This window comes from Phacochoerus africanus, chromosome 7 (assembly GCF_016906955.1).
Source record: "Phacochoerus africanus isolate WHEZ1 chromosome 7, ROS_Pafr_v1, whole genome shotgun sequence".
Classification (NCBI taxonomy): Eukaryota; Metazoa; Chordata; class Mammalia; order Artiodactyla; family Suidae; genus Phacochoerus; species Phacochoerus africanus.
The window spans coordinates 76,114,490-76,141,875 of NC_062550.1; the positions used below are offsets into that span (position 1 = coordinate 76,114,490).

At 35.9% G+C, this 27,386-nt stretch overlaps 1 protein-coding gene across 2 annotated transcripts in view; it reads left to right on the forward strand.

Annotated features, from left to right (window-relative positions):
* CNTN1 (contactin 1) overlaps positions 1-27,386 on the forward strand; it is a 325,309-nt gene that overhangs the window by 187,571 nt on the left and 110,352 nt on the right. For both annotated transcript variants that reach the window (XM_047787973.1, XM_047787974.1), the window contains 9 exons: positions 626-758; positions 4,036-4,208; positions 6,075-6,170; positions 11,531-11,737; positions 14,877-14,976; positions 15,130-15,311; positions 20,677-20,801; positions 21,457-21,574; positions 25,411-25,561. In XM_047787973.1, the coding sequence (XP_047643929.1) occupies positions 626-758; positions 4,036-4,208; positions 6,075-6,170; positions 11,531-11,737; positions 14,877-14,976; positions 15,130-15,311; positions 20,677-20,801; positions 21,457-21,574; positions 25,411-25,561 (1,285 nt within the window). The remainder of the gene's footprint in view (positions 1-625; positions 759-4,035; positions 4,209-6,074; positions 6,171-11,530; positions 11,738-14,876; positions 14,977-15,129; positions 15,312-20,676; positions 20,802-21,456; positions 21,575-25,410; positions 25,562-27,386) is intronic.

The following is a 27,386-nucleotide window of genomic DNA, read 5'->3' on the forward strand; positions in this document are numbered from 1 at the left end:
AGTTCTATTGTTCAAAAATCGTTAAGCACCTAATGTGTTCCAGACTGCTAGATAGCTATCTGTGAGAATGATGGCCAGAAAATTATGGATATGGTCACCTGTCCCCAAGTATTTGCAATCTGGTAAAACAAAAAGTTACATCAGGAGTCACCACAAGTGTATTATCTTGTCATAAGCCTGTTAGGGAGTTATGAGAACACAAATAAAGACCAACTAAAGCTAGGAGGTGTTTGAGAGGTGGCTTCCTAAAGGAAGTAATTCAATGACTAAGTCATAAAGGATTGTACAAATTGGGATGGGGACAAGAATGAGATGGTGATTATAGAGAAAGGAAAACATGTGCAGAATCCTAGAGGCTTGAAAACATAACATGTTTGAGAAGCTGTAAATACTTAAGCAGGGCAACATAGGATGCTTTTGAAGAAATGAAGAGAGGTGGGCAAAAATAATTTTGAATAAAGAACGTAAACGTTTTCCTCAGGATTATAGAGGCATGTATCTTTGGTTTGAATGAAAATGGTGATTCTGTGTTTCTAATCTTTTTTCAAAAAACTTTTTTAATGTACACAATTTTTGTTTGAATTATAAAATTGAACAATGTAAAATAATTTTACTTTTCTTATAGTTTCTGAGGAAGACAAAGGATTTGGACCAATTTTTGAAGAACAACCAATCAATACCATTTATCCAGAGGAATCACCAGAAGGAAAAGTTTCGCTAAACTGTAGGGCTCGAGCCAGCCCTTTTCCAGTTTACAAGTAATGTACCTCACTGCTCTGTTCAGAATCAAGTGTTGGACTAAAGATTATATATCAGCATCTATGACCCTGTATCTCTGCCGTAAAGTTTTCTATGGCATACGAGTTATTTTTTAAAAGTTATTTACTGCTAAATAGTTTTCTTAAATATATGGAAATAAACTGCTTCCTATTTTCTGCACTGACAATGCCAGTGCCATTTGCAATTATCCACTTAAAAATTGGCTACTGAAGATCAAGGTATTAAAGATGAAAAAGGTTATATGAAAACACATACACAATGTAAATATACACATCTGAAGATAAACTGTTTTTGTATGTATTGGCCTAGATAACTCATGCCTACAGATGATGGGAAATATTTCTCTACTAACTACATTTAAAGAGCTTCCTACATAGAAAGCTGTAGGAAGCTATCATTTTTTTTTAACAGTCTCAAATCTATATTTTGGACAGAGCAAATTCTTTAAATATCTCTATTGGACAATCTATATAAATGTATCTCTTTGTGTTTTTCTGGGGTACTTATTTATGCTATCAAAAATAATTTTTTAATTGATAATTTTCCAGCTTCAGTGTTCAAAAAAGTATACTAACAGTTTCTAGTCCGATGCAAACACTACAATTTAAAAAATTAACCAAATGCCAATAGATTTTGGTTCCATGAAGACAAAGAAAGTGATTGATGGGTAAATTGGGGCTGTAGTATGTTAATGTCACCTGAGTTAATTGAAAGTTGTCATTCAACTAAGTTGATTTTAGTAGTAGATTTTTCTTTTCATGGCTAGAAAAGTAATTTTCTATTTTTATTAAAAAATCATTATCATAGACAATATCCCTTACCCCATTTAATGCTATTTGAACTCATTTTTCTCTTGCTTTTGACCATAATTAGACATTTTTTTCTTAAAATAAAATATAAATTCATATGCAAAATCACCATTTTAAAAATTATTGTTTAATTTCATGCATGGGAGTGGAATATAAGTAGATATTTTATAAACTATAAATGACTCATTTGTTCTGAAAATACTTGATGGGCTAGATTTACTTCTACTCTTAAGCTGTATGTAATGGGAGTTTATGTACATTGTCATGGACATGGCATAGTGTAACTAATGGGAGCTCTAGAGGAGTTCTATTACAAAGAAACGATTTTATGGGAGAGGAAGCTGAGTCCTCAATAGACGCATATGTTTTACAGCTTTCCCAGAAACATATAGTTTTTTTCAGAATATATCTAGAAGGTTGCTAGCATTTCAAAAGCTATTTCAGTGAGGGTTATTCTGTGACACTCTGTCCGTGACGTTCATACATGGAATCTTAGCAAATCAGCCTCCAGGCTCCAATGGAAGAGAAAAAAAGAAAAAAATGGAAGAGGTTGTTCTCAGAGAGTGTTCTATGAGTGTATGCTTCTCCTTACGCCTCCACTACCACACCCAGCAGAGACAGTAAGGACAAAGCTTTGAAACACGAAAATTCTATACATGTTGATTAGCACCTCCCTGTCGTCCCCCCTCCCATCCCACCTAGTCTTCTTCACCAAAATTTTAAAAAATCTAAATCAGAAGCAAAGCTCTTCAACTCTCTCCCACAGGTTGCATAAGCACCTAAATCCTCAGGGCAAGCATGGCCTGATAATCTACACATTAATGTAGAGAGGCTAAAGGGGAGAAGTAGGTGTTTCATTCTGTTTTGAAGGTGGTCTGCATTTGACTGCAGAATAAGAAAAAACATTTCAGCTTGTGGTGCAGCTTGTCTGAGAGAAGAACACTTGAAGTTTTAAAAAGGTACTTAGTATCCAGGGCAAGCCCTACTAACCTTGATAAGCATGCAATTTGTCACTCACACGAACTTTTGTATTTATGGCATGTGCTGTGATAATCTGTTATTCATGCCAACACCATGAAACAACAGAGAACTTTACTTTTCTCTTATCAGCCTTGAGGCTTTCATTATCTGGCCTTGTTCCTTCAGATAACAACTCCAATAAAAATTGCCTCTTAAGCCATATGAAAGGGATTACAACAATACTGAATGTTACTAAAAATAAATAAAATAGACCAGAGACTTACCCTATACAGCAAAGCTTAATCCTTATATTACATCAAGGGTAGAATCAGACCCACTGGGAAAAAGTTAAAGTAATAAACAAAAATGGAGGAAATATAATAGAGGAGGAAAACTAGTTCATAATGATTGGAACTGCCCAAGAAGGAAACCTTGACAAGTCCTAAAGTCCTTGACATTGGATGGTTTAGGAAGGAACAATATTGCCATCAACTGGGGTGAGAGGGAGTGTTTATTCATTGGATTGGTTTTAAAAATGCAAAGCACGGTTTTCTATGTTTGCTTTTGAATCGCCTCCTACACTGTGAAAATTAAAACAAAAAATGTTCCGGTAATTTGACTTATTTAAAAAATATTCTAAAATCATTGGCCTTTTTGGAAAGATTCTGACCCTAATCAGAATTTTGCAGCCAGGCAATGAATGATGCGGCCACAGCCTACATTTGACCATGGCTCTTGTCTTGTAACATCGTGGAAGACATGGAACCTTAACCCTAATACAGAATGATTATAAAATTATCAGGTGGAAGGCTTAATTGAAAACTATTTTGTATATGAAGTCTTATCGTTGCACCAAGAAAGTTAGATTCCTATTTCTAGTCAGTTTATTCACAGCACAATCGTCATAGAATATACCTTCGATAGTGTATTTGTGGCTCAGAAACCAATACCCAGTTGACTTTTACCATTTTCAAATAGGGTGATCGACCTCTAGTGGTCAGAATATGACACTGAATAGACCTCTGATTTCAATTTGTTTGTTATTGAAAAATTACTTTGATATTTAGAATCAGATATTGACATTTTATTTCTGTTAGACTAGTGATTTTGATATTTTACACAACATATCTGTATATGCATGAATCTAACTAATGCATAGCTGGTTATTATTTATAACCCATGTATATCTGCTAAGAAACCAGTTTATATAGCAAAATTCAACATGATATTTATCCTTAGAGATATTTATGCCTTATGAAAAAAAGGGAAATTTTTCATGCACTTGAACATTTACTTTTCTGTGCCTAAAAATTATAAATAATGAGCCCAGAGGCACAGAATTATAGGATGCGAAAAAATACCACTCTGAGTCAGCTACTTAATCACATGGAGCTGTACCTATATTATTTTAGAATGACATTAGCCCAAGTGCACTGTTTGCAGTCCTCTTGGCCTTTAATATAACATTTATTTCTTTTTTTCATAGATGGAGAATGAATAACGGGGATATTGATCTGACAAGTGACCGGTATAGCATGGTAGGAGGAAACCTTGTTATTAACAATCCTGACAAACAAAAAGATGCTGGAATATATTACTGTTTAGCATCAAATAACTACGGGATGGTCAGAAGCACTGAAGCAACCCTCAGCTTTGGATGTAAGTAATTGTAACTTTAAAAAGGGCAAGTGCATTTAGGTGAAGTAAAAACTTAAATGTTATCATCAGAGTTTAGCAAGGAAAGAAATCAAGAAGAAAAGAAAGTGAGAGAAGGACTCCATGGATGAAGTGGGTCTTACAAATTAGTGGCCCTTAACTGTGTCGATACAAAAATTTTCAGGAGAGCAGAGTCATGACGGGTACTTTAAATGCACTTCAAGTAGTGAAAGATAACATTGGAAAATAAACTAAGGCGGTGTTCACAAGAATCTTCAATAACTTTCTAAAAACTACCGTCAATGGAAATGCTAAGCCATGCATTCTCATTAAGGATGACATCACCCCCAAGGTGGTGAAAATTGTTTCTTTGGGGGAGAAATCATCATAGATATTATGGTATAATGGTCCGTAGTTCTCCAAAGCTCAACCGTATCTGACAAATTCTTATTCTTTAGTCTTTAATATTTATTATTTGGAATAAATTAAATTTTAATTGATTAATTTCATAATTTATTTTGCATTTTAATTAAATACAATTCCCCTTTTGTGGACAATAATAATGAAAATATTTTGAGGAACACTGTACTAAAGTAAAAGTTATAGGTTATTCAGAAAGAAAATTGAGTGTTGGGAGAGGAGTTGGGCTAGATATTCTCTAGTAAGTGATTTCATAAATATTTTGCAAAATTAATTTTAGGATGAAAATGACATTTTAAGTGGACCCAAGAGGTAGCGATTACCAAGAGGGAGCGAGATAGGTTTAGGGAGTGCAGTCAGATTAAATTGGTGTGGTGACAGTAGGCATGTAAATAAGAAGAAATACATGCCAGATTTCATTGCATTGAAGTAAACTTGACCCTAAATATTTGCTTAAGGAAGTCTAGTCAAGGGGAAGAAACATTCTGCTCTTTTTAAAAGGGGATGGGAGCAAGTAAAACCAATTTCAAGGAAGGGAAAAAGCATTTAAGTGGTTGCTTCCCATGCAGAGGTTATGGTGACATTATTATCCATGGTGAGATAGATGGCAACTAAGTTTTGAGGACAGACATGGCCTTCAAGTAGCATCTGGACTAGGAAAGTAGATTTGAAGCATTCCCTGGAAGAGGTAATTATTAAAACAATGACTTTTAAAAGATATAAATATATTGAGAAAAATAAAACTAGCTTTTGTAATCTGAGATGAGGCAAGGTTGAAGCAGAATGAGAACCAGTAAAACAAATGAGGAAGAATCAAATAGTAGAGTCCCAAGAAACCAAGCAAAGTGTGAGTTCCAAGCACACAGAAGAGAGTGAAGGAAATAAGGACCTAGGAAAACTCAGAACCTGAAAAGGAACAAGAGATTGGTGACCTTCACATTCCTCATCTAGGATCCTCATTCTTTTTCCCCATCGGAGTCCTCCCTCAGACATCCTCTGGTATATCCCTGGGTTGGTCTGAGCCCATTGTATTTCCAGATACCCTTGCTGAGATTCTTCCTAAGTCTAAGCAAAGTTTCAGAAATTTCTGACAATCTTCAGGGTTGTCAGAATACCCTTGCTGAGCCCATTGTATTTCCAGATACCCTTGCTGAGATTCTTCCTAAGTCTAAGCAAAGTTTCAGAAATTTCTGACAATCTTCAGGGTTGTCAGAATAGTTCTGCAGCTTCTGCCAGTGTCTGCAGGCTTGTCACCACAGTATTCTTCTGGAATGTGTGCACACCCCAGCATTGGAAAAAGGGAATTGACTTGGATAGGATTCACCAAACCAACCAAGGAGGAGTATCATTTCTAGTAGTGAGTTGGGAGCAGAGAAATAGGCTTTAAAGAATTGCTCACTTTCTATTGACCAGAGAGTGAATGTTTTTCCTTCTTGCTCTCATGATTAGATCTTGATCCTTTCCCACCAGAGGAACGTCCTGAGGTCAGAGTGAAAGAAGGGAAAGGAATGGTGCTGCTCTGTGACCCTCCATACCACTTCCCAGGTAAATTTGGCTCTTCTGTGATTATAAGCATTTAGGAAATGTAATGGGCAAGTTTTCATTTTCTCAACACCAATGGAACATTTATAACTAAATAAGACTCAGTATTTGCATAACCTTATACTGCATCACTTGCTAGGGCTGATAGATGCCTACTTTCTTGATTTTTTTAATCATTGGGCCCTAATTACAGAGATCTATAATAATTTCAATTCATAAAGAATATGTTGGGTTATGTCCCTATTAAAGTTCTTATTATACAGGAGAAAATATAATAGATTTTCCACAAATTATTCCTAAAATAGAACAGTACAAAGAAATGATATGTGTAATCAACCATTTTATTAAAAATTTAACATCTACAATATACTGTGAACTGTAATTAAACACGAGAAAGGAATTAAGACATAATAAATTATGAATATCTTTAGGAGTACCAATCCTCAAGAATAATCATCCAGTTTAGGAAGATGCTGAAGTAAGTGTAATCTATTATAAGGTTTAACTTTTGAGTACATGTTTTCAACAGTTTGATATGGCTTAAATAAAATCCACCAAAATGTTAATTAAAAGATGAACACTAAATATATCTTCACTAATTTTCAGATGTTTTATTTATCAAATATTCTCTTCAAACAAAATATTAATACCACATTTCTCACAGCAAAAAGAGAAAGAATCATAACTAAAATGAAAGACAAAGAGAAAATATTGAAAGCAGCTAGGGAGAAAATAAACAAATAACATACAAAGGAACCCCGATAAGGTTAGCAGCAGATTTTTCAGTAGAAACTCTGCAGGCCAGAAGGGAGTGACATGATATACTTGAAGTAATGAAAGGAGAAAAACTCCAACCATGATTACTCTACCCAGCAAGGCTCTCATTCAGATTTGAAGGAGAAATCAAAAGGTTTACAGACAAGCAAAAGCTAAGAGAATTCAGCACCACTAAACCAGCTTTACCACAAATACTAAAGGAACTTCTCTAGGTGGAAAAGAAAAGGCCACAACTAGAAACAAAAATATTACAAATGACAAGGCTTACCAGTAAAGGCATACATATAGAAAAGGTGGGAAACCAAAAAAAGAAAATTATGGGCCAATATCACTGATGAACATCTTTCCAAAAAGCCTCAACAAAATACTAGCAAACAGAATCCAGCAATACATTAAAAGGATTGTACACCAAGAGCAAATGAGATTTATCTCAGGGATGCAAGGATTTTTCAGTATCCACAAATCAATCTGTGTGATACACCACATTAACAAACTGAAGAATAAAAACCATATGTTCCTCTCAATAGATTCAGAAAAAGCCTTTGACAAAATCCAACACCCATTTCTTATTAAAAAAAAAAAAACCCTCCAGAAAGTGGGCATAGAAGGAACCTACTTCAACATAATAAAGGCCAAATATGACAGACCCATAGCTAACATCATTCTAAATGATGAAAAGCTGAAAGAATCCCCACTAAGATCAGGAACAAGATAATGATGTCTGCTCTTGCCACTACAATCAAACATAGTTTTGGAAGTCCTAGCCATTGCAGAGAAGAAAAAGAAATTAAAGAAATCCGAATTGGAAAGGAAGAAGTAAAACCATCACTGTTTGCAGATGACATGATACTATACCTAGAAAATCCTAAAGATGCTACCAGAAAACTGTTAGAACTCATCAATGAATTTGGTAAAGTTGCAGGACACAAAATGTATAGACAGATAGCAACTGCATTTTTACATAATAACAATGAAAGACCAGAAAGAGAAATTAGGGAAACAATCTCATTTACCATTTCATCAAAATGAATAAAATACCTAGGAATAAACCTTCCTAAAGGGACAAAAGACCTGTACTCTGAAAACTCTAGGACACTGATGAAAGTAATCAAAGATGACACAAACAGGTAGAAAGATATGCTATGCTCTTGGATTGGAAGAATCAATATTGTCAAAATGACTGTATTACCAATGGCAAGCTACAGATTCAATGCAATCCCTATCAAATTACCAGTGGCATTTTTCACATAACTAGAACAAAATATTTTAAAGATTGGAAGCACAAAAGACCCAAAATAGCCAAAGCCATCCTGAGAAAGAAAAATGGAGCTCAAGGAATCACTCTGACTTCAGAATATACTGCAAAGCTACAGTTATCAAAACAGTATGGTGCTGGCACAGAAACAGAAATATAGATCAGTGGAACAGGATACAAATCCCAGAGTTAAACCCACACAACTATGGTCAACTAATCTATGACAAAGGAGGCAAGAATATACAATGTAGAAAAGACAGCCCCTTCAATAAGTGGTGCTGGGAAAACTGGACAGCTACATGTAAAAGAATGAAATTAGAATACTCCCTAATGCCATACACAAAAATAAACTCAAAATGGATCAAAGACCTAAATATAAGACTGTATACTATAAAACTCTTAGAAGAAAACAGGCCGAACATTCCCTGACATAAACCACAGCAATATCTTCTCAGATCCACTTCCTAGAGTAATGACAATAAAAACAAAAATAAGCCAATAGGACCTAATTAAACTTAAAAGTTTTGCAGAGCAAAATAAATCCTAAACAAAACAAAAAGACAACCTACAGAATGGGAGAAAATATTTGCAAATGATGTGACTGACAAGAGATTAATACTGAACATATATAAACACCTCCTGCAACCCAATATGAAAAAAACAACCAATCCCATTAAAAAATGAGCAGAAGATCTAAACAGAAAATTCTCCAAAGACATACAGATGGCCAAAAAAAAAAAAAAAAAACCCACATGAAAAGATGCTCAACATCACTAATTATTAGAGAAACGCAAATCAAAACTATGATGAGTTACCTCCTTAAACCAGCCCGAATGGCCATCATCAAAAATTCTATAAACAATAAATGCTGGAGAGGGTGTGGAGAAAAGAGAAACTTCTTATGCTATTGTGAGAATATAAATTGCCACAACCATTATGGAACACAGTATGGAGATTCCTCAAAAAAAATAAACTAGAATTATAATTTGATGCAGCAAATCCACTCCTGGGTATCTATCCAGAGAAACCATGACTTGAAAAGATACATGTACCCCAATGTTCATTGCAGCACTATATACAACAGCCAGGTCATGGAAGCAAACTAAATGTCCATTGACAGAAGAGTGGATAAAGAAGACGTCATACATATACACAATGGAATATTACTTACCCATAAAAACTGAATGAAATAATGGCATTTGTAGCAACATTGGTGGACCTAGAAATTTTCATGCTAAGTGAAAATAGACAATGATACACAAACATAATATGCTAACACTTATATGTGGAATCTTAAAAAAAAGGATGCAATGAACTTATTTGCAGAACAGAAAGTGACTCACAGATTTTAAAATACTTACAGTTACCAAAGGATACTGGTTGCAGGGGAAGGGGTGGGCTGGGGGTTTGGGTTGAAAATGTTGTAAAATTGGGTTGTGATGATGGTTATACAACTATAAATATAAAAATATTCACTGAGTTTAAAAAAAATTTGAAAATTACCTATCCAGGAAATACTTCAGTTCCTTGTATGTATTTCAAAGAGAAATATACATTATTTAGCAAGGTTGTATACATGATGGATTTCAGAGTAATACAGTGAAACTAGCCAAATGTCCTCTGGTTGCCAAAAGAAATCCTCTCTTTCATATTGTCCAGACTTTCTTGCGGCAAAGGGGAGAAATCTCAGACATCTATCAATAAAAGCAACATTTTTGAAGCAGGTGCCAGCACCGAAATCTTCCTGAAAAATAAGTTTTTAATAATCTATTATAAGCAAGACAACAGTGCTATGAGGAAAACAAGTGTTGGCTTCTTCAGAAATGGTTAATTTTACCATCCACATGAGGCAGGGGAAGATAGATTAAAAAAATAATCCATTGAGTTCCTGTGAGAATTGGGTCAGAGTTTAAGCTCTTGATTGCCAGAATTAGGTCTCATTCTTAAGTTTGAGCAGAGCAGAGCAGCTGCAACACCAATAATGGGGCAATTTTGGTAGTTCTGGTATGGAGAAGGAGGTCAGGAGATCAGTTCTGCCTCCCTGTTGCTGTATGATCTTGGGCAAGTCAACCCAGCTAAACCTCTGCGCACCTGTTTAAAAATGGCAATGACAATTCCTACTTTTGTTTTCATGACAAACAATACCTTCTAATATATGGCAATTATGATTTTGCTGAAATGGATGACTTATCAGTGTGCAAAATTCATTAAATAAATGTATTTTAAATCTTACAATACCACAACAGCAAAGACCAAATCTGTCTTGTTTAGTGGCACATAGAAGGTACTTAGTGTATGTTAAATAAGTAAACTGGATAATCTATATTGGGCCTCAAAAGAACAGACCAATTGCTGTGTAGTCTAAGACATATTCATACCACAATAACTTCTCTGACCTAGTTTATCCCATTCCTCTTTTCTTATGAGGGGTACATAGAAAATTTTCTTAAAATTTAGAGAAATTATGAAGTAGAGTGATTAAAATAACCTGACCAAAGTCTAGAATTAAAATGCAGATAATTTAATTAAGCAACTTAATTAAATATATATAATTCTATATTCATATAACTATGGAGTACACTGACCATTCTGAAGGCAACTTCATGATTTCATGGTGACTTGAAATCATTGTATGGTTGAGAAAATCCTTTTTCCATAAGAAATCTATACTTCACTCTTTTTGACTTTTTTAACTTTTTTACTTGTGGCCAGAAATCATTACAAAAATACCACTTTCTTTTTATATGAGAACAGGGAAAATTACTTCAAAAGGTTTACAGTCTATTAAAGTAAATATACTGTAAATATTCTTTTGGATCAACGAGTACATGCATTTGGGTGTGGGCCTAAAAAGACAAAAAGTAAAAAGTGAAAAAAAGTAAAATAGGAGTACAAAAAGTAAAAGGATATAAAGTGATAGTACGGTTAGTAATCTTGATTTCATTTATAGATTGCAGTAGAGAAAGTGGATTATGAATTTTAGAATTATCAGACCTGGATTCAGAATCCCAATTCCACTTAACAGTCATGAAATTCTAAATTATTTACTTAACATCTCTGAGTTTTATTTATCCCATCAATGAAACAAAAATTAAAAGTATGATAAACCCATAAAATAATTGAGAGAAGTAGATAAAATTGTTTAGCACTATGCTTACAATCAATCAAACTATAGTAGTAGCTTTTAGAAAATTGGCACTATTTATCTTGGCTTACATCCAACATTTGCTCTTCAAAAGCCTAGATTAGATTATGTTTAGCCTATTACTTGAAAATAAAATCTTTACTTTTGAGAAGAGCTTAATATTTAGTACACAATATTTTCTTCTAGATGATCTTAGCTACCGCTGGCTTCTAAATGAATTTCCTGTATTTATCACAATGGATAAACGAAGATTTGTGTCTCAGACAAATGGTAATCTCTACATTGCAAATGTTGAGGCATCAGACAAAGGCAATTATTCCTGCTTTGTATCCAGTCCTTCTATTACGAAGAGTGTGTTCAGCAAATTTATCCCACTCATTCCATTACCTGAACGTAAGTATTTTATCTATTACACTCTGTATTTTGCAAGTTTGTCTGCTTATAGCATACTAATAATAGTGAAAAGAAATATCTAGTGGGGCATTCCCTGGTAGCTCAGCGGGTTAGGGATCCGGCATTGTCACTGCTGTGGCTCTGGTTACGGCTGTGACGAGGGTTGGATCCCTGGCCTGGGAACTTCCATATGCCTTGGGTTCCTTGGGGAGACTCTGGCAAGGCAAATAGAGAATACAAACTTTGAAAATCTTGGTCTTTCCTTAGCTTTCCCCATAGTGAAAACTGATATCATAAAATTTCCCTGAGACAGCTGACTTTGGACTGGTTGCCTCTAGTTCAGGGAATGCATAGGGAACTGAATCATTAGCCAAATACTAGTTTGTTGATTTCACCAGCATCTTTTTGTTTCATGACTAATTTCACCTACTAGTAAATTCATGAAAGATAACAAATGATTAAATAAAACCAAACTATATTGATTACAGAATTAGGGTGAAAAAGGCAGTTGGATTATTTTGGTATTTTAAAGGAACTATTTATGTGAAGCAATAGTTCCTTTAAAGCCCATTCTTGACTGGGCTTTTCCAAGACTCCAATTAAACTACCTTCCATTTTTTTAATGCACCACTTCCTGAGAAAATCAGATCACAGTATATTTTCTTACTTCACATTAGTTTATCGCAATCTTGCTGCTACTGAGTTCACGCTTCCAAGGAAATACTGGTTCTGTTTTTTGGCAGATTTAGGTTTGGTTTCTGTCTCTACCCCTAAGCTTCATATGATAATGGAGTAAATTCCAATATATCACAAAAATTCTATTTTCATTAGTCTTTTCAAGATGGCCACCACATGGTTAGTATTCAATAAATATCTTCCGATTTTCTGGCTCTCTCATCCCTCCCAAGTCTTAAGAGAGATTCTTACCATTACTTCAGAGAGTGAAAGGAAACCATCATGTAGAAACTTCCCTAATTTTCTTCCCTATGGTCCCCCCAAAATTTAGTACTTCGATTTACCTCTTACTTTCTGTCTCATTTGGGAGAAGTGTTTTTCCTGCTGGTCAGGCTAATCCCTCCAGTTGCTCTGGCTCCATCCTATTTGATTCCTTTCGGCATGTGATATATCACTTTTTCCTTTCTTTTCTGAATCTTAAAATCTTCCTACATGCCTTTCATGTATTCTTTTGTAGTCAATGAAAACAATCGTGAATAATCAAAATGACTTCTTATTTGCTGAATACAAAGGATATTTTCAGGCTTGATCCTGTGCAAACTTTGACACTGTTGATCTCATCTGTTTCTTTTGAACTCTATCTTTTTTCCTAATTTTTCTGACTCCTTCTGCCTCTTTTCATTGCCTCCTTGCCTGGTCAACAAATTCTATGCAGTATCCTCTATCAGATCTTTCTCCTAATATTCATTTCTAATCTTTTTCTAAGTATTCTTATTCATTTACAACTTTTTCAATAATAATCCTATGTGGATAATTCTAAATTCACATCTCCAAAATTTTTTCCTGGGCTAGGTCTTTAACTCTATCTACATCCTGGGCTTGCCACACAGAAGGTTCTCAAGGCTTTCAGTTTGAACTATGACAAACACATCTGTTAGTGCCTCTCTAAACATCCTCTTCTGGTGTTCTTGATCTCATTTAGCAACATTGTCATATACTTCATTTATCAGTAAGTCAGGGCAGGATTTTTCATCATCAGCTCCTCTCTACTGTCATCCTCAGGACAGCGATTCCAAGGGTCCTCATTTAGTAGATAAGCACTTGAGAAGTTTGAGGAAAATGTGGAACCCAGAGATAGTGACTCAGCAGACCTAGGATGTGATCCAGGGGTCTATAACTTCAGTGAGCATCCCAGGTGATTCTGCTGGCTTTTTACCTTGAGTAAGCATTGATACAAGGGGCATTCCTGTTGATTCTGCTTCTAAAAGGCAGCTTGGATCTCTTCCTCCTTTCTGCTCTCACTGTGACCATGCCCTAGATCATAACTTCACCTATTTTTCTGAATTTACAAAGCACCCTCCCTTAGATCTCTTTTGTATTTTTCCTCTCCCCGTTCCATCCTTTAAAATGCCAACAAGAAACCAAAGGTAAGATTCATGCTGTTTCTCTTATTAAAGCCTATTGGTAGTTACCCACTGAGGAAATTAGTCTCAAAATATTTAGTATCATGGTTTCAAGCCTCCTAGATTGCAAGTTCAAGCGCATCTTCCCCACTACATAAATGTCAATATCATTTTAATTCTTAGGTCTTTAATAATTCCCACACACTTCTGATATTGTATTATAATATGCTATTTCTTTAACCTGAACTGATCTGTTTCATATGCCCTCTTTGCCTGAAATTCCCTTGGTCCCTACATACTTACAACAAATATCCTTGGCTACCATCCTTACTGGGCATTTATTTTTATTTTGACTTACATCTCAACTACTTGTGTATCTGTTGGTCTCTCTAATGTTATACAGTGTAAAGTACACACATATGTTGTGGTCTTAAACAGTGTACTTAGCCTTCCTGGGTGAATTTCTTCCATTATAAGGTTGAGGGAATAATACATATTTCAGTACAGATAGGCTAAAGTGTTGTCATTGATGAGCACAGACATGCTTAAATAAAGATTTTTCTTTTCTTCTCTCCTCTCTTTTCAAATTGTTTCTTTGTTTTCATCTCTAGGACAATACTTTCTTCCTTACTTCTCTTTCCTTGCCTCGCCTCTTTCTTTTCCTCTCTCTTCTCTTATCTCTCATTTCTTTTCTTCTCTTTTTTCTTGATTCCCATATAGTACCTGGAACAATGTTTAACACATATTTGATGCTCCCTAAAGAACTGAATTGTCCAGTGATGTTTAACACATTTGTTCTTTAACCGAGTTGTCCAGTGAGTTGGATCACATCGGTTACACAGTTGTCAGAATGAGTCAATATGATTGAAAGTGCTTAATAAAATTTATATTGTATGAATACCATGCAGAAACAAACAAATCAATACACTGTGATGTGATTAGATAATTTCCAGACGTCTATTTTGAAGCAATTCTAATTCTGTACAAATCGCAATGTTGCGAAACACTACTCTGCTTACTGCTGATATTTTTGTTTTATTTTGTTTTCCTTTTGTAATTAGGAACAACAAAACCATATCCTGCTGATATTGTAGTTCAATTCAAGGACATATATGCATTGATGGGCCAAAATGTGACTTTAGAGTGTTTTGCACTTGGCAAGTAAGTAGACGCACAGTTTTCCTTAATGTATATAGAACTGCATTAAATTTTATATTGTTTTAGGAAAGAAATGTTGTAAATGTTTAGTTATATATATAGATCAATTGCCTTTTAAGTGCTGTGCTAGTAGCTCTTGTTACCTCCTATTTAAAGTCCTGTTCCTGATATCCGGTGGCGGAAGGTCCTGGAACCAATGCCAAGCACGGCTGAGATCAGCACCTCTGGAGCTGTCCTCAAGATCTTCAATATTCAGCTAGAAGATGAGGGCACATATGAATGCGAGGCTGAGAACATTAGAGGAAAGGATAAACACCAGGCAAGAATTTATGTTCAAGGTAGATATATTGTTTTAATCCTCCATGCATTTAATATATATATTTTTTCGCCACCCCATGTCATATGGAGTTCCTGGACCAGGAATCAGAATCAGATCTGAGTCGCAGTTGCTGGATCCTCAACCTACTGTGCTGGACTAAGGATCAAACCCACGCCCCTGCTCCCAAGATACCACCAATCCCATCACACCACAGCAGGAACTCCTAATCAATATCTTTTTTAAAGCACCCATTTTCATACTTTAAAAAACCTAGTATAAAATGATGAATAGTTTAAAATTGTCTACTAAATCACAATATGAGTCTAGAAGTCATGAATTCATGCCACTGGTATCATAGGAACACCAATGAATCAATAGTAGTGTTCTGGATAATTTTCAGAAAATATAATTGATATAGCTTACTGCCTTTCTTCACATTCTCTTTTTTTATTTGTAGAAGAACCTGTTCATTTTGACTTAGCTTAAGCCAGTGATTCACAAACTTTAGCATGTTTTACACTCACGTGGAGGGCTTATTGAAAACACAAATCGCTGGTTCCCATCCTCAGAGTTTCTGAATTAGAAGGTCTGTGGGGGGCTCAAGAATTTGTATTTCTAACAAATTCCTGGGAGATGCTGATGTTACTGATTCAGGAGTCACACTTACTTTTCCAAAATTTTTCTTGGATGCAATATTTTTTGGCACATATGTTTGACTATCATATGTTAAAATAAGCTTATATTTGGAGGAGAGAATGTTGTTTCTCCGTCAGTGCTTAAAATTTTTCGTGCTGAAATCATCCTTATCTTTTTCAACAATGTGAAATTCACAGGTCACATTTGAATAAATATCTAAGGCTTCAACAAGATTATTCATTGACAGGGCACATATACACTGAATGTATATTGAGGCAGACATTAGGCTAGGAGCAGGAAAAGTCAGATAATGGAAATATTCTGTCCTTGAGAAATTCATACTATAGCCATCCCACATACAAAACCCTCAAATTTATACAAGTGTACAGAGTCAAATATATGTTAACCCCCATGTATAAAATTATAAAGAAAATTATGAGAGTGCAATACAGAAAATTACAAATTATATTGATAAAGCACATGGCAAAGAGGTACCTTAGCCTCATCAAAAAGACGGGTGACAGAAAAAACTGGAGATGATGCCTCAGCTGTACTGGGATACCAGAATGCTGAAAAGGTACTGTGGCCAGATCAAGACCAACTCCCACTCCCATCCCCCAGACTTGGCATCCGATGACCTAGCACGTGTATGCAGCCTCAACACGACCATATCATGAAGTCCACTATGATTACAGTCACTTTGTCTTCACCCTGAGCATTTCCTTTGCCTTAAGGGAGTTCCTGTTGTCGATGAGTTAGGAATCTGACATAGTGTCCATGAGGATGTGGATTCGATCCCTGGCCTCACTCAGTGGGTTAAGGATCTGGCATTGCTGCAAGCTGTGGGGTAGGTGGTAGATGTGGCTTGGATCCTGCGCTGCTGTTCTGGTGACATAGGCTGGCAGCTACAGTCCAAAAAGAAAAAAAAAAAGAGGGAAAGAGAAAGAAAAATTGTCATCATTTTCCTTAAGAAGCCCTTAGACCCCAGAGCCTCCTGAGGGCCTGTACTTTAATACCCCCACGACTCTGCATTCATCCCACTTAGTCTCTATCTCCTTATTCCCAGCTTCTGAAATCCTCATACTATGCTTGCTAGAAAAATAGTCCATTGTCATCAGAATCCCTTATATTCTCAACTTCTGCTTTGAACATTCTCTTTATTCTCTTACTCTGAAACTTGGCTTTCCCTTAAAGAGTTTGCCCTGTAGACCTGTCAAGCAGTGGCTGATTTTTCTTTCACAGCCCTCATCCTCAGGTATGATCTATAATCACTTGGTCTTCATTGCGATTGATAGACTATCTTTCCTTTCTTTTAATCATCCAGTTTTCAATCTTATGTCAGGTCAGTCTCTCCTCATCAAACTAAGGTTTTCACTATTAGCAGCTGTCACTAACTACAGCTCTTCTCCAGACTTCATTCTTGGTGATATAAAATCATGTCGATCACAATAATTTTTCTGATAGTTTGGCCCCTAGGTTCCTCTGAACTCTTCTCGAAAGATCTTGTCCTACAACCTACCTCAGCAAGCCACTCCCAAGGCTGTGCTTCAGACCTTATTGTTAACAAAAGTGCAGTCCCTTTAAGGTAAGTTTCAGCATTTCACTCTCTGATCACCACTTTTCAAGCTTCAACATCCAGATTCCTACAATCTGTTGAACCTACCAGCAACGATAATCAGTTAACTTTACTCTGTTTTAACTTTCTCTCATTTCCCCTAATCCTGCCCATCTCTTTCCTAAATCCGTGGTCAATTATTATCTATCATTCCCCTGAACACCTTCTCAGATCACTTTGCCACTTTCCACCTTGTCTTACTACCATGGCAAAGGCCAATCCTGGAAAAATCTAGCTCTTTGCCTTAGTGCCAGAACAAGGAACTAGAAGGTGAGTTGCAATGAATACTATCAGGCTGGTTAGCCCATTTTAAATTAATAGTCATCAACTTTAAATGGCCTCTAATATTGCCTGGCGACCAGATTTTATTTCTGCAGGTCCTCTTACTCTCTGTCTCTCGTAGATGACCATTTCATACCTTCATGATTTCCTTCAAACCCACAACACCTCCTCCTTCAGCCTTCCTCAAAGCTTGACCTCCTGTTCCACAGAGAAATGGTAGTAAGTAAATTAGAATTTTCACAAGCTCCCACTTCACATTACCTAACACTACATCTCCACCAATATCTCTTTTCACTCTATATTCAGCTGCTCTCTGAGGTCAACACCTCCACTGTATACTGTGTTCTACCCCTCTTAGTTATTTAGGAATATTCCTTCACTAGTTCCCCCTTCCTGAAGCATAAGAAATTTCTTTTTTCTTTTCACTGGGTCATTCCTATCAGCATATAGCAGCTTTTGTTTCTTCCTCCCTTAAAATCCTCTCTTGACCTCTGGCTACTGCCCCCATTTCTCTTTTACCAATTTCCCCCCAAAGTAATAAAAATCTTATCAGGTTTATCTATAATTAAAAATATATATTTCTCCATTTTTTCTTATCACTTAAGTGCACTCTGTTTTAATTTTCATCCCTGCTTCACCACTAAAGGTTTTCTTTTCACTATCTTGAATGACTTGCATATCACTAAAGTTTATGGTCGATTCTCAGTCGTCTTTTACCTGGTTGAACATCGTTGCCTCAGTTGATTCCTCCTTCCTCCACAGTTCACTTTCCATACTTGGCGTCTAGAACCCACACTCTGTAAATGTTCTTGTAAACCATCTTCACTCCCCTTTGCTGCTTCCTCCTCACTTCAGCCTCTTCTAACCATGGGAGCGACCTGGGTTTGGTCTTTGAATTGGGTTTGGTCTCTGAACTTCTTCTCTGTTTCAATCACTCACTTTATGATCCCGTTCATGATCATGGCTTTAAATAAAGTGTTTTAAAAAAGTGAACGATTTATGTGATCTGAAGAGAAACCAGAGTTTTGTTTTGTTTTGACTACGCCTGCATCATGCAGTAGTTCCCAGGTCAGGGATGGAACCTGCGCCACAGCTATAACCAGAGCCGCAGCAGGGACAATGCCAGATCCTTAACCTGCTGAGCCAGGAGGAAACTCTAAATATACCTTAAATCCTGAAAACGCTGACCCAGACATTGACCTTGAACTCCAGACTAGTATATTCAACACCCCAACAATATTCACTTAATATATAATATATCAAGTATACATAGGTGGCCTCCTGAGGGGTGGAAATTTTGGTTGGTCTCCTTAAATTTAAGGTGCACTATCTACCACTTTTCTAGAGATTCTGGATCTGTTTTTATTCAACAGATCTATAGGTTTGATTAAGAAACCTATACTCCAAGTTTTGAATTGGATTTCTGAACTGTTTACGATCTTAATTACTTAGAAGAATCAAGGTGACAGGGCAGATATTTATAGGAGGCCATTTAAGAGAACCGTTTTTTCTTCTTTACTAATGAGGCATTCTAAGTTTTAACTTTTGGTCTCATTAAACAACCAGAAGTTTACGTAATTAAACCATGTACTGTTTAAGTCCATATATGGACTGTTTTAAGCTGATTCAATTATTTATTCTTTTCATTATATTTGTTAATGTGACATCTCTGTGTCACCTGTGTAAGATCAAGGTAGAAGAGGTGCTGATATTCCTGTTTTATGCTTTACCAAGATTGTGTACCAAGATTATGTTATCATTAATATTAACATACTCACCAATATTCAATTTTAAAAATTATCTACATGTATTAACAGAAAAAATGTAATAAGTAAAAATTCTAAGTCAGATTATATGTACTATAAATATATATACATGTGCTTAAATGTATTAAACTATATACATATTTTGATTGGTTTAGGGAGGTCATAAAAATGTATAGTGTGCTCTTTATTTGTACACATTAAATCCTTTCTACAAGATATTTATGTTACTTTTGTCATACTGGAATACTATAAAATTTATTTTCAAAGAAATTTAAATAAAATATTACCCTCCACTCAGGATTCTTTCCTCCTCTTTCTTTATTTTATATTACTCTATTTACACACATTTATTTGGATTAATTAATTTAAATACTCAAATAGTTGACAACTGTTCATTTGCTTCTTATCTAGAAATACCTGGTAGGGGGAATTCCTAGCATTTTTTCATTTTCCTAGTATTTTTGTTTAGCTATCAGTAGATCAGATCAAATGATGAGGCTAAGATCAATTTCACTCAAGCATGAATTTCCACAATCAATGCTGCTATATGCACTTTTTAATATTGACATGGTATTTAAGTGATCAAGTCATTTTTCCAGTCCCACAGTGAGCTATTAGAGTGGCCTCTACTTGAAGGTTCCAACAAAAGGAAGACAATATATACCTGTAGGAGTGGAAAAAAATTGCCTCTTTATCTAGAAAAAAAAAAAGAGACAGTGTCATAATAAATTAAAACATAATTCTTTAAAACCTTAAATATCATTTTGAAAGATTTATGTTATAAGAAAAAGATCAATTATTTTCATGCTATTCATGAATTAACTTTCCAATAAAACATGGTTCACAAATAGAAAAACAGTTCTGAATTGAATTACAGTTACCACATGCTGTAATAATGTCAGATAGAGTTTACTTGCAGACCTGTAGAAATACAATTTCAATGGCTCTACCCTTGATCTTGGGACACGCAGAATAGCTGATATGTTCTCCAGAAGAAGGTCAACTAAGTGTAGTATTTGTCCTCTTGAGATGATGATGAATGTGGGGGCTTGCATCTGACACCAACGATGTTCTCTATTTTTTAGCATTTCCTGAGTGGGTAGAACACATCAATGACACAGAGGTGGATATAGGCAGTGATCTCTACTGGCCTTGTGTGGCCACAGGGAAGCCCATCCCTACAATCCGATGGCTGAAGAATGGATATTCGGTGAGTGTGTTCAAGTGCTTTGTGGTCCTTAAGCCCATGTTCAGGAAACATTTCTGGGTGACTTGGGATAAAGTTAGCAAGAATGTCAGTAGAGTAAGGGCATCTAGGCCCTAAAATAGGAAAGTTTCCTTAAAAAAAAAAAAGTGAACATAAAGTATCTGTTTTCAGCTTAAACAATTTTCTATAATCTTATGTCTACCTTCTCTCTCTCTCCTCATTGTTTCCTTTGTTCCACTTTCCCCCTCTTCCTATGCATCCATCTCCACTACCTGATATTATCCTCTTTTTCTTGCCACTGTTTCCCTGACCCCCACAGAAACAGAGGTAAGAGCAGCGAAGGTCCTACCTTTAGCCCTGGGGACAAGTAGCAGCAGTGGGGTCCTTCTCTACCTTCCCACTGTAATCTCCCAGCTGGGCCAAGAGGGGAAAAGGTGGACTCTCTGCTCTGTAGGATGAATAGAACCAGAGCCACTGGGCATGGTAAGTGGGTTTTATTTCCCCATGCCATGAAAATCCCTCTTCACTCAGCTTAATTAAGAGTGGGGGCAAAAATAATGCAACTAAATAAATGAAAGACAGCCAAGCCCAAACCTACACGAAAGTGTTTCTATTAAAGTTTATCATGGAAATGTGTTTTACTTTGTGTTCTTTCCAGTATCATAGAGGGGAACTGAGACTGTATGACGTGACTTTTGAAAATGCTGGCATGTACCAGTGCATAGCTGAAAACACACACGGAGCTATTTATGCAAATGCGGAATTGAAGATCTTGGGTCAGTATCATTTCTGGTTTCTGTTAATAGTCAGCAATAAAGCACCACATTAAAATGATCCTCGGGTATCTATAGATTATATTTGATTTCTCATGACTTTCTTGGATTAAAAGTTTCTTGAATTGGAAGTTAAAATGTTCTAAAATGTGGTTTTAAAGAGAATATTTTTTTAATTTATTAAAGAATGGTAAATTTTAAATTTGAGGCAACATGGAGTATAAAGGTATAAAAAACTTTTTTTTTAATGGTAAAGCAAACTTTACACATGCCAATTTTTACAAATCTGGTTCTCTCCTACGTGTGGACAGCTAACCACTGCCGGGACCGTCGCACAGTGCGGCTTGACGCTTCCTTATCGCACGTGAGCAGCCTCAGATGAGTCTTAAGCATTTGCTAGCTTTAGCAGCCTCTGGGTCTCATTCCCTACACTAAATGCTGGTACTGAAAACTTTCAGGGCATTCCTCAAATCCCTTGCCCCAACCCAACTCCTCCTTTCTTGTTACTTTTTTACTTCTTCATGAAAATTGAAAACCATTGAAATAAAATATTTCATCTTCTCATCTCTTATTTAAAACCATCTGGATCTTTACTACACGTCCCTCTGATACTCTTTATTCAGAGAACGATGAATCTGTCCTATTTCCAAAAATAGTCCCATTATCTCTTAATGGATATCTTCTTTCATGTGTGTATGAGGGTGTGTGCAAGTGGATGTGTGTGTGTACATGTGCACATGTTCCTTTGTGCTATGCGTGCATGGGCGTATCTCTCCAGTCGCCTCCCCTTCCAATCATGTTTTGCTCTTTAATTCTTTGTCTTTGATGGCTCCATGCTCTGATGCTTCTCAGATTATTTCTTCTTGATTGCATTCATTTTCTTGCTTTCACCCCCCCGCCCCACTGCTCAGTTGGAAATCTTGCACTCTGCCAGAATTCCATTCCTCTACTTGCATTCTCTTTTCTTCCTCATTCTTTCACATAGTCTATATTATTATTCCTGGACTATTGTTATTTTTAATTTTTTATAAAAACCCTTGATATCTTCATCTTCTCCCATTAACTCTCTCTTGATTTTTATCTGCGGCCCAGAATTGTATCCTCAGCTTCAAGCTTATTATAAAAGTTTTCAGTAGAACTGGGCATCTAGGTAACTTCACAGATATCTAAAACTTAGCTTGACTGAAACTGAATTCATTATTTCTCACTCACAACCACGTTTTCTCTTCCTGAAGTATTTGCTGTTCTAAAGAATGACTCAATCCACGACATCCTTTCCCATATTACATCTATTAAATTTCTCGTTTTTACCTGATAAACCTCTCTGAGACTTTTTACATTATTATTTTCATTACAACTGCTTTAATTAAAGTCTTATTATATCATGTCCTTTTCATGTCATTTGAGGTCACTATCACCAGGTTTAGTCATATTGTAAGTAATGAATCCAGGTAGGCAGGCTTTCTCTGCGAGAGATGTTTACTGGAAAGATAGCGCGATGTCTCCATGCAACCTATTTTATTCTTGCTACACCAAAAGGGATATTCCTTAACACATTGGTAACACTACAAATTGACTGACTATAGAAGAACAATAAAGGCAGTGAGATAATTATAAGTATTAAATAATTACCTTCAAAAAGAGAGTTGAGGATTTTTTTTTTCTTTGTCTTTAGGGCCACACCTGCAGCATATGGGAGTTGCCAGGCTAGGGGTCAAATTGGAGCTGTAGCTGCCGGCATACACCACAGCTGCAGCAATGCAGGATCAGAGCCACATCTGTGACCTACACACAGCTCATGGCAACACTGGATCCTTGACCCACTGAACAAGGCCAGTGATTAAACCCGTGTCCTCATGTCTACTAGTTGAATTCATTACCCCTGAGCCACAATGGGAACTCCAAGGCTTTCTTCATTTTAACTTTTCCTGATCTTACTATAATGCCAGGGATGATATTCCATTTCTCCCCCCTAAAGTCAAAACTCTTTGCTAATATATTTAATCTAGTTTCTTTGGAAATCAAGCAAATGTTTAGTCTTAGGCTTCATACCATATCACCTTGTTATGAAGTACAATAAAATCATTTTGACTCAGAGAATATGTAAGTTTCAATTCTTTCTCAAATGTAAATTTTTTTGTTTTCTGTTAAAATTTTTTGTCAATCGTTATATATTACGAGAGAATATGAAAATAATTCTCATAATTCAACAGCTCAGACTGAAAGACCTCTCTGTCTTTAAGCCTAAAATCTTTCCATCATTTAGTGTCTACTAATGTAGTAATTAGGAAACTGTTTTGAGGATTTTCAGACTGAAATCAGTTCCTGGGCATCTTTATATTTGTCTCAATCTGTTTTTGTTTATTATCTTTAAGAATAGTGTTTCTCTCTCTTCTTTCCTAAGTTATCTAGTTAACTCATTTATTCATCTACCAAATGATTAATGAGTACTTACTCTGCCCCAGATACTAGTTTGTAATAGGCTCAATAAAGAACAAAAGATAAATTTAGACTTTAAAAATATAATGCTATTAAAATTTCTCTCTCAGTTTATAAACAGTGTATCACCCATGATATTTAGTGAACCTATACAAAATACACACTGTTAGGTGTGTAACATAGGTTGGTTGGTTATTATTTATTGCCAATTACAAAAACTCAGACTAAAAAAAAGGGGGGGATAACCTAAATCCTTTCTATAAAAGTGTGTTCCTCAGAGCTTGTTAGAAGAGCTGAATATCAGGCCACCCCAGACCAACTGAATCAGCATTTTCTCAAGATCCTCAGATGACCCTGATGCATGGACAATATCTGAGGATCATGAGACTAGATGATGAAGAGTCAAGACCTAGACAGGTATACTTAGGACTAGAAAAGGCTCCAGAAATGATAGTTACAAATGATTGGAGTATGTAGAAATGGAAAGATGGAATCCTACTGGAGTCTGCAAAATGGCAGATTGAGAAATGAGCTAGATGTGGGGATACTAAAAGTTAGAGCATATCATCAAGGCAGGAACCTTTTATGAGACTCTAGAGCCTGTTTTCATAATTATTGTTCTGTACATTGAGGTAAGGATGTCTACAGGCTCATCACTTACCCCTCAATTAATTGAAAACATCATTCCTATAGTTGTTTGTAGCTTGGTCCTGAAGGCAAGGGGCTCTCTGTTTATTAAGGCATTCCATAGTGTCTGCACATTGTCGGCGCTCAATAAATGTTTGTATAATGAAGGAGGAGTCATATTACTTACTAGAAAGTGTGTGCTTGCAAATCAGATGGAACTGGATTCAAATATGAATCACACCTGATAACTTACTGCATGTTATACTTTTGGCAAATTCTATAATCTTAATAACAGTTCTCTCATTTGTAAGCTGGGGACAGTTCATTCAAAGTGTGGTTAAGGGTACCAATTATGAATGCGTGTCAGTTTCAATAATGGTGCTCAATTTTCTCCAGCCTTTCACTTAATTTCCCTTGTGCAGTTGAGACAAGACAATTGAATTAGATGTTATCTTCAAGGTGAATATGTATAGTGCATTTGGTTGCAACTAAAATTTATAATAATTACTCAGTTATCATCAAGAATTGTATATTTAAAATGAGTGAATTTTATTATAAGTAAAATATACCTCAATAAAGTTATTAAATAAAATTTTAAAAGTAATAGTATGAGGTATGGAACATCTTTTGGTCATAACTTAAGAAATTACTATTTGGTGAGATTAATCTTTTCTATTGATTATTAATCAAAAAGCAGTATAAGATGCTATAGTACAGAAGAAATTTTCATTTTTTTAGCAAAAAAGAAAAAATAATAATTTATTTCCATTTAGCTTTGGCTCCAACTTTTGAAATGAATCCTATGAAGAAAAAGATCCTGGCTGCTAAAGGAGGAAGAGTTATAATTGAATGCAAACCTAAGGCTGCACCTAAGCCCAAATTTTTATGGAGTAAAGGCACAGAGCGGCTTATCAATAGCAGCAGGTCAGTCCAGAAACTAGAAATACAATTGCAGTTCAGTATTTTGGAAAGTTTACTTTGTAGAGAATTTGTTTTCATATTCATGGTATGCGATCTTCTTCTAATTTTTCTCTGCAGAAGATATCACAATTCTAAGGTGAACAGATATACTCACCTATCACTGTCAGTATCTATTATAATCAGAGTTCAGTGTTTAGACTTCTACAATTTATAAGGAATTTTAAAAAATTGACGCTCAGAGGTTTGTGATAAATTGCCCAAGACCACAAAAATATTTAGCAATGGGAAATAATAGGATCTCTCTAACTTTTTTTTTTACCCCATAGCCATTAATATTTGATTTAATTTTATGCAGTTAGTTATGAAATATTTCAGTAGGGAAATTTCAGATTTCAAGGTACAAATCACCTCTTCCCATCTTCTGAAGTAAACAGGAACTTCTGATCTTCCTAACCATCTATCAATGTTATGGTGGCTTTGGGATAAAAACATAAAGTGTATGATTTGCATAGATTATTAATAAAAACTATACTGAGTGGTTTCTATTAGTTTCCTACAAGAAGTCATGGCTATGTTGAATAGGAAAGTATGGGGAGAATAGAATCGGGGCTCAGGAAATGTTTCAGGCAATGTGTACAGCATGTGCAAAGGTCCTAAGGCAGAGAGCAGAGGGTGATAAGGAATGTAAGAACTGCAATCAAAATGACGCTCCTGAGGGAGTTCCTGTCATGGCTCAGCAGTAATGAACCTGACTAGAATCTGCGAGGATGTGGATTTGATCCCTGAACTTGGTCAGTGGGTTAAGGATCCAGTGTTGCCGTGAGCTATGGTGTAGGTCACAGATGTGGCTTGGACCTTGCATTGCTGTGGCTGTGGTGTAGGCCAGCAGCTGCAGCTCCGATTCAGCCTCTAGCCTGGGAACTTAAATAAGCTGCAGGTGCAGCCCTAAAAAGAAAAAACAAAAACAAAAACCAAAATAAAACTCTCCTGAGAGGAAAATGGAGAAGAGTTTTAAGCTATGACACATAGTAAGTAAGGTCATCAATAACAATATTTTTTGTGCTAAGGCACTTGGGCTTCATCTAAGAGTAATGGAAATCTGTCTGAAGGTGCAAATAAGGGAGGATAAAAGTAGTTTTTGCCTTTAAAAAATATTCTGGTAAAAGTATGAAAGATAAATCTTCTTTACGATAATCCAAAAAAGAATGTAAGATAGGTATTATCATCTCTCTTTTGATGTACTAAATTTAGCCTGGATGGTTCAAGTCACCTTCTGATCAGATATCAGTAATCTCCAAACCGAAACTTGAACTTGTGCCATGTTGATAAGGAATGAACACGTGACAACACCCTTCTCTTCCTAAGATAATCACTGTGTTTCAAACAGAGATGGAGTGGGGGAGGGAGATTGCAGGGACAGCAATTGCTTCTCTGAACACATGAACTTTATAGTGAATATGTTCGACTAAGAGTTTTTGAGACTTTCACAAAATGAAGACTCAATGTTAAAGGAAGGTCAATCTGGCAGTATGAGGTTGAAACTTTAGCAGACCGTCACTGAGCGATGCAGACCATGATCAGAAGGCCGTTCCATTTGCATGTATTCACCACTGTGCCAGCCTGTGGCACCACATTTCCTATTGGCCCCACCCTCAGCGCTCTCTCCTTAATGAATTTTTTTTGCTCTGATTCAGATGAGAAATAATGTTATAGACTTCTGCTACCAAGGGTTTCTTAGAGCTATGCTTCATGGACTTGTTTTTCTGGAATATCAACATGTATTCAAAAAAAGAAAAGAGAGGTCTAGCTCCTAAAATGCTGCTATTTT